We start from the raw sequence: 8,950 nt of genomic DNA on the forward strand, positions 1-8,950 counted from the left end.
TCCACAGATAATGATAAAGTAGGAAAGTAAGCTAACAAATTAAGTATTTATGAAAAAGATGAAATCAAGTTTTCCAATTATTTTAATAATCTTTAAAGTTTTACTGTTATAAATCTTCTGAGGCAAAAATCTTTCTAGTAAAATGTGCATGCTATGCGTATTTTTTGTATGTGTTCATTTAGATATGTCTATATATTTAAATGTATGTGTGTATGTGTTTATACATTCTGTGTATGGATGTATATAGTCAATCCTAATTATTTGCAGATTCCACAAATGTGAATTTGCCTACTCAGTAATATTTGTTTGTAACCTCAAAGCTAGTATGTGCTATGCATTTGCAGATAAGAACAGAACATAAAAATTTAGTCAGACACACACGTGTGTTCCCAGTTGAGGGCAAACAATGTATTCTTGCTTCAGCTCTCAAAGCACAAAAAAAGGGACCATTTCACATCTCTTGAAATATCACATTTTCACATTTTGGGGCTTTTTGTTGGTGACTTCATTGTTTAAAACAGCTCCCAAGTATAGTACTGTTCTGTTCTTAAGGGCAAAAAAGTTGTGATATGCCTTACAGAAAAATATATGAGTGAGATAGCTTTGCTCAGCGATATGCTATAGGCTATGAATTCAATATTAATGAGTCAACAATATACATTAAATGTCCTTAAATAGAAACACATATAAAATAAGGTTATATACTATTGAGCTGATGAAAATGTTGTGACCAGAAGTTCACACAACCCAATTGCTGGGAGTAAACAATGTTTCAGTATTCACCAATTCAGTGTTTGCAATGACTCTAGAGAATATAACTACCTATAACTACCTTTAATAACAAAATGATTGTTGGTATATGTATGCATATACATGTATACACATGTGTATGGTATTGAATCCTATTATGCAAGCTCCAACTGATATACCACTTTAAAAATCACCTAGACACATCATAGACAAGCTGCTGAAAACCAAGGATAAAGAGAAAACCTTGAAGGTAAGAGAGAGAGAGAGAGAGAGAGAGAGAGAGAGAGAGAAACCAAGGCAAGAATTTCTCATCTGAAATTAAGTAAGGAGAGCATAGTAGAGTGATATTTTTAGTACTACTAGAAAACAAAATTGCCAAGCCAGCATTTTATATCCTTTAAAAATATCCTTTTAAAAACAAAGGTAAAACACTTTCTCAGACAAATAAAGGCTGAGAGAATCAAGAAAGATATGCACTTCCAGAACTTAAAGTACATTCTTCAGGTAAAGGGAATATAACACCAGACTGAAACCTGAATCTACATAAAGAAATAAAAGCTCCAGAAACGAAAAAAAAAAAAAAAAAAAGAAAGAAAGATAAAGAAAAAAGGAAGGTAAATATATTTTTCTTTAAAAAAACTTCTGTACCTTACATCGGACTCAATAATGAAAGACTAAATACTTTCCTCTCAAGCTCAGAAACAACACAAGAGTATCCTCCTACCACATGGATTCTCTGGTTCTGACGGCAAGGAAAAAAAAAAAAAACCTGAAGAAATACAGACTATCAATGATTAAATTAAATTGTCTTCATTTTCAGATAACGCGATTGTCTATTTAAAAAAACACACCCCTAAATTACTAGCTCTAATGTGTGAGTTTTGCAAGATTGCAGAGGCATAGGTAAATATACAAAAATCAATAATATTTTCCCCCACCTCATACCATGTATGAAAATTAACTCAAAATGGATCAAGGACCTGCACGTAAGAGTTAATACAGTAAAACTCTTAGAAGAAAACAAAATTGTAAATCTTATTGACACTGGAAAAAGCAATGGTTTCTTGGAGATGGCACCAAAAGCACAAGCAACAAAAGAAAAAAGAAAAAAAAAAGATAAATTGCACCATATCAAAATGAAAAACTTTTGCTCTTGAAAGGGAAGACGTACCGAATGAAAGTAAAGAAAACCTAAAAAATGAGAGAAAATATTTGCAAATAATATATATGTTATAAGGGACTTACATCTAAAATACATAAAGAAAACTTACAGCTTAATAATAAAAAGATAATACAGTTTTTAAATGGGCAAAGGATCTGAAGGAACAGTTTTACTATGAAGACACACAAGTGGCCAACAAGTTCATGAAAAGATTCTCAACATCATTAGCTACCAGGGAAATGCAAATCCAAACTATAATGAGAACCACTTCACACCCACTTGGATGATTATAATCAAAAGGACAGAGAATAAGGATTGGGGTAATTTGGAGAAATCTAAATCTTCACATACTGCTAAACAGAAAGTAAAATTTGGAAACAGTCTAGTAGCTCCTCAAAAAATTAAACACAGAGTTACCAAATGAGTTAGTAATGCTACTACAGATATATACCCAAGAGAAATGAAAACAGATCAAATATAAAAACTAGTCCAGGAATGGTTGTAGTTATGTGATTCATAATAGCCCAAACTGGGAAACATCCAAATGTTCAATAAATAAATGTGATATATCCTTCCAGTGGAATATTGTTCAGCAATAAAAAGAAATGGAGTAGTGATACATGCTATAGCAGACGAACTTTTAAAACATTATGTTAAGTAAAAGAAGACAGGCATAAAAAGCCACATACAGTATGATTCCATTTATATGAAATATACAGAGCAGGCAAACCTCCTGAGACAGAAAATAGATTAGTGGTTGCCTAACAAGGGGAATGAGGCAAATGTGTACAGGGTTTCTTTTTGAGGTGATGAAATTGACTGGTGATGGCTAAATAATGGTGAATATACTAAAAACCATAAAACTGTATACTTTAAACGGGTGAATTCTATAGTCTATCTCAATAAAGTTGTTATGAAGAAGACCTCAAATCTCTATCCCCAACCCTGAATTCTCTCCTAAACTTTACCTCACTATAAAAAACACATCATAGGGGCTGGGGATGTGGCTCAAGCGGTAGTGTGCTCGCCTGGCATGCGTGCAGTGCTGGGTTCAATCCTCAGCACCACATAAAAATAAAGATATTGTGTCCACCGAAAAACTAAGAAATAAATATTTAAAAAAAAAAAAAATACATCATAGGTATCTCAAACTTTTCATGTTGAAAACTTAAAACTCATTGACTTCACACATACCCATTATTACTGGTCATACTGTTACTCAGTTATTCAAATAGAAACCTTGGAGTCAGAGACTATTCCTTACATTGATCATTATACAAGTTATCCAGTTTGCCTATCACACAGCTCCTAAAGATGACTCTATTTTTGTCTCATTCTTATTTTAGCATCTTAGAATTTCTTGCCAAAATTACTCAGTCTACTAAATGATTTCACTGCCTCCAGTCCTGTCTTTCTCCAACAGATCTTCCACAGCTGCCAAAGTGAGTTTTTCTAAAATACAAATGCAGTTATATCAATCTCCTATTTAAAAAAAAATCAAACTCCTTCCTAACATTATAAAATTCTCAAGACACACAGTTGAATCTCTTGGGCTGCCTCCTCTTTCAGCACTTCTATAAGTGGAGCAGTCTTTTGACCATCTTTGCAGCACACTAGTTAGCTCTACACGTGTTTCCTTTCCCTGAAATACTACTCCCCAGACTTCTCACTTGGCTAAATACTTTTTACCAGTCCCTCAACTGGAAAGACGTCTGTGACCCATCCCCAAACCCCTACAACTAGCTGAGCGGTTCCTCCTTTTTCTTCCCACAGCATGTTAAGGGAGTCCTACCATGCTCTGAATTCTCCTCACAAGATAATGAATTGCCTAAGACCTTTCTGTGTGTCCTCAGTGCACACAAAGCACCCAAAACTAATCAATGGAATGAGTGGCCTGATAAATGGCAGAAATGGTATTCCCGCATAGCTTTAAAATGACTTAAGTACTTTAATAACTCATCCTAGATTGACATTATGCTGGGTTACCCTAAATAGATCATTATATTTAAGAGTATTCAACATGTATACCTATGATTTAATGAGAACCTAGTGATATATTAAACTTCACACTATACAGAATGTTATGGGGTCAAAGTGAGATTTGACTTACCTTAACAACATCGGCTTTATGTTTTTCTAAAACTTGAAGAGTTTGGGCAGTACTGGAATCAATCACTACCACCAGCGAATGACATCCATAAGCAATTAAACCTTGCCAGCCCCTGGCAAAAGAGCAACATTAAAACTCAAGTATGCAACAAAGCAAGATTCAACTTCTCTGCTGCTAATCCTAAATAAATGATAAAGGTACACAAGTACCACCATTAATAAAATTATCACTTAAACCCAAAGGCTTGTATGTAACAGTATCCATTTAAATAAAAGGTCTAGCTAAGTTTACAAATGCTTGTTGCAATTCATTTTTAATTTGGTTAAAAAGGATTCTAAGGCTACGTTTATACAGCGATGAACATGTATAAAGCAACTTGTGTGTCTTTGTAGGCCTATGCTTTGTCTTATTCTTTTAAATCTGTTTTCAATGTTGAGTATCGACCATGTGCCTGGGATATGTATCTACGACGAGTCCTAGATCTTACAACCCCATAAAAAAAGACACAAGTCAGGAGTTTCAGTCCTTTTGACAACAATCCCAGCGCCACAGCTTCAGAATTTTGCTTCACATCCGTTTTATTATTAGTTTCGGAGCTGCTGTTACTTCACAGTGAAAAGACAAAAGGTAACAGGGGCGAGCTGAACCAGAAAAGAGAAAGGTGCGAAAAGGCAGGGAATGCACAGGTGCCTAGCAGAGTCCGGCACGTCGTTGAATGAATGCAAGAGAAGGAAGACACAGAGAGAGAGCGAGACAGGTGGACGGGAGCCGGGAAGGGAAGGCGGGCGGCGGGCTGGGGAAGAGAAGCCTGGATCCGGGGAGGAAGGGGAAGGGAGGGTCCAGCACGGAGCGCGTAGGCAGGGCCGGGGACACCGGGGCAGGAGGGCAAATGCATCTGCAGGGGTTCCCCACATGGGGCACCTGCCACCATCGGGACAACAAAATTCATCATCTCGAGGAAAATCGAACGCAGCAGTGGGACGGCCGCCCTTCTGCGCGAGGCCGACACCAGGGAGGGAAGCCCCTGTTCTCTCCCCTTCCCCTCAGACTCTGGCCGCTCCCGGCAGCCCGGAAGCCCACCGCCCTCACCAGTCCACCGCCGCCTTGTTGTGGGCGTTGAGGGCCCCGGTGAGGGTGCGCGCCGACACCTTGAAGTTCACGGTGTAGGGCAGCATCGCGGCGGCTAACCCGGGCTCCCCAGCCGGCCCGCAACCCGGAAGCGGCCGAGGCTGCCCTTCCGTTCAAGAGTCCGGGGAGCCCTTCGGCGCCGCCATCAGGTTCCGCCGGCCCCAAGGTCCCACCATCTACAGGTTCCGCCGCTTCCAGTTTCTGCTGAACTCAGGTTCCCCGCCTCTGGGTTCCGCCGCTTCCAGTTTCTGCTGAACTCAGGTTCCCCGCCTCTGGGTTCCGCCTTCTCCAGAGTCCTGCGGCCCCAGTGGTCCCGGGTTTTGTAACTTCTGTGGCTGTGTTTGCAAGAAGTGTCATATCTGTTTCCTCCAGGTTTGGGGAAAACATTGCTAGAAACCTGAAAAACAAGACACACATGTGCCAATTCGCCTTTCTGCCTTAAGTCGGTTCGTTTAGGACAACGACCGGCGCCTGGCCCCGCTTGAGGTGTCTGGTGTGCTGATGAAGACGCAGCCTCCCTCTCTTGGAGTTTACAGAGAACAAACGAATGGCCATTAATTGAATGAGATGGAGAGAGTGAAATTAATAAGTGCCCCCAAAGCAGATGATTACCAAATGCAGAGAACACTCCATATGAGTTTTGGGAATACTCCCTTTGTACTTGAGGAAAAGTGGGTGTGCTATGCTTGGGGTGCAAGGACCCCCTTGCCTGTTTGCTGGGCTGGCTTTCATCTTGCACTTTCTACTCTGCTGCTTTTCCAATTATAACCAATCCTTCCCTTCTCTGTAGTCAGCACTTGGTTTACTCTACAGTAACACTTAGTGAAATGATTTCTTTCCACTTTAAACCTAAATAAAAGCAATAACAGACTCTGTCTTCCCAGGTGTTTATTTGGGAATAGCAGACCAATGCAATAGGAATATGCTTGCCATAGTAAACTACAGGCATATTCAAAGAGGTTGAGGCAAAAATGAGGAGGATTACATCAGGTATTGTCAAATAACAATCCTTGGCCACAATGATTAATAACAAGGGTGGCCTCAGTCTGAGATTGAACAGGCAGTTGCTGGGCAGATGTCCTTGTAGAAGTGCTTTTGTAAAAGGTTGCAATGCCTCTGTGCAAACTTGTAATTCTGGCAGAGTCTTTTGTGATAGCAATAATGTAGGACAGATGAGACTGGACACCCGAGGAATTTTCGGGAAGCAGGTTTATTAAGCTGCAGCAGACAAGAGGGGTTAATGCCTAAAAATCTCTGGATCCCAGAGTCTGGAAATTCTTTAAATTTTATTCTCAGTGGAGTGGTTACCTGTCAGTGGGTAGGTTCATAACAATTTCTCTTTGACCCATATTCGTAGGCTAGACAGAGGTTCATGTGTTTTGTTTACAAACTTGGCATTTACAAGAAAGAGGAAGATTCAATCCATGTTGAACACTCTGCAGAAATTTCTGCTGATATCCTGTTGCTAAAACAATTTTGCTAAGGGTCTTTAGAGAAGCTAATGACTCTTTGGTGGAGTAGGGGAGCACTATAATGGTTGTTATCAGGCAACTGCACATAAAAATCTTTCTTCCTAAATATCAAGCTCTGTTTCCTTCCTTCCTTTCTTCCTCTCTCCTTCCCTCCTTCCTTTTTTTTCTGTTAATTTTACTCAAGGGGACTCCATTTTGATTATGAAAACTTTCATATTTCTTTAACACCAGGAATGATATTTTCAGATGCTTTTTTCCCATCAATACATCAACAGAAATTTGAATGTCCACCTTATCACTCTTGAAAAACAGCTTTCCCGAAGGTCACCTCCAAGAAAGCAGTAGGAACATTTTGGCTCTTAGTTTCCCTCTTGCAACTAGTTGCTGTTGCTGATTCCCCTTTTTTCCCTTGTCCCATATTCTTCTCCACTGGTTCTTTTGGGGCCACCAAGATGTGCATAGAGTACAATTTCCTTCTTCCCTTATAACTAGACCAAGCCATGAGACTCAATTCTGGCCAATGTAATGTGAGTGGAGTTGTGTGTAGTGACCTCTGAAAAGTCATTTTTCTATGTTGTTCTTCCATGCTATTTCAGTATTTATATCCAACGCTATTGTTACCTGCAGAAACTTCTGTCTCATAGGGGAGACCAACACATTTTTAGGTAACCATAATATAAGGAAATAAATATACCCTAGTAAAATTAGAACTTCTTTTAGAAAGGAACCAAATCCCAACCTTCTTTCCTTTGCAATGCCTCGTACCCTTCCTGACATACAGTTGGTCCTCTATAAATGTTAGATGGTTCAGGAGCTCCAAATGCCCATTAAGTATTAGGTCAAACAGGCATGAGGTGACAATCAGGAGTAGGCAGGAGCTCACAGATGAAGGTGAGCAACAGGTACCCAGAACTCCCTCCCCCCCACAAGAAAAAGTTTTCTCCTTTTTGACTATTCTGAATACTGCAATATTGCCACAAACAGTCTTTGCATTTTTTGTAAACCAATGTTTTCATTTCTCTTGAGCATATACAGAGTAACATTGATGGTTTGTCTAGTAATGCTATGTTTAACTTCTTGAGGAACTGCCAGACTGTTTGCCAAAGAAGCTCTGCCATTTAACACTTTTATCAGTGATGTGTGAGGATTCCAGTTTCTCCCTATACTCACTGAAACTTGTTTTTTTTTCAGTTTTTATTATCATAGCTATCTTAGTTGCCATTGAGATAGGGATTTAGGATACAGAGAGAGAAATATTTAATCTTAAAGGAAAGGTTCATTGAGACATTGAGATGCAGAAAGCACAGTTGTATATCTTAAGCAACACAACCTTGGCCTATGCCCTTATAAAATGAAGAAAAAATACAAGTGCAGAGAAAACTGGCTCAAAATTGTGCAGCTCCATCCTCCAGTACAGATCTTCTATAAAGATTGGGAAAGCATTATACAGATTCCTATTAAAATTCCAATGACATTCTTCATAGAAATAGAAAAAGCAATCAGGAAGGTCATTTGGAAAAATAAGAGACCCATAATATCAAAAGCAATCCTTAGCAAGAAAAGTGAAGCAGGAGGCATCACAATACCAGGCCTTAAACTATACTACAGAGCTATAGTAACAAAAACGGCACAGTACTGGCACCAAAACAGACTTGTAGACCAATGATACAGAACAGAAGACACAAAGAAAAACCCAAATAAATACAGTTATCTCACAGTAGACAAAAGTGCCAAAAACATTCACTGGAGAAAAGATAGGCTCTTCAAAAATGGCACTGGGAAAACTGGAAATCCATATGTAACAAAGTGAAAATAAAACCTTATCTCTCACCTGGCACAAAACTCAACTCAAAGTGGACTTAGGCACTAGAACAGAGACCCTGCACCTAATAGAAGAAAAAGTAGTCCCAAATCTTCATCATGTTGGCTTAGGAACTGACTTCCTTAACAAAACTCCTAAAGCGCAAGAAGTAAAATCAAGAATCAATAAATGGCATGGATTCAAACTAAAAAAATTCTTCTCAGCAAAGGAAACAATCAGTAATGTGAAAAGAAAGCCTACAGAAAGGGAGAAAATCTTTACCATATGCACCTCACACAGAGTATTAATCTCCAGGATATACAAAGAACTCAAAAAACTCAACAACAACAACAAAATAACCCAATCAATATAATGGGCTAAGGAACAGAACAGACACTTCTCAGAAGATATAAAACTGATAAACAAATAAATGAAAAAATGTTCAACATCTCTAGCAATTAGAGAAATCAAAACTACTCCAAGATTTCATCTCACTCCAGTCAGAATGGCAATTATCAAGAATAAAA

General features: G+C 38.8%; 1 protein-coding gene across 2 annotated transcripts in view; it reads right to left on the reverse strand.

Moving 5' to 3' along the window:
• The window catches only part of Wdr11 (WD repeat domain 11), a 53,302-nt gene extending 47,992 nt beyond the window's left edge, over positions 1–5,310 (reverse strand). For both annotated transcript variants that reach the window (XM_027930276.2, XM_071610845.1), the window contains exons 1-2: positions 5,112–5,310; positions 4,023–4,134 (exon numbers count right to left, since the gene is read on the reverse strand). In XM_027930276.2, the coding sequence (XP_027786077.2) occupies positions 4,023–4,134; positions 5,112–5,197 (198 nt within the window). In that variant the 5' untranslated portion in view covers positions 5,198–5,310. The remainder of the gene's footprint in view (positions 1–4,022; positions 4,135–5,111) is intronic.
• Between the last annotated feature and the right edge of the window lie 3,640 nt (positions 5,311–8,950).

This window comes from Marmota flaviventris, chromosome 4 (assembly GCF_047511675.1).
Source record: "Marmota flaviventris isolate mMarFla1 chromosome 4, mMarFla1.hap1, whole genome shotgun sequence".
NCBI classification, from domain to species: Eukaryota; Metazoa; Chordata; class Mammalia; order Rodentia; family Sciuridae; genus Marmota; species Marmota flaviventris.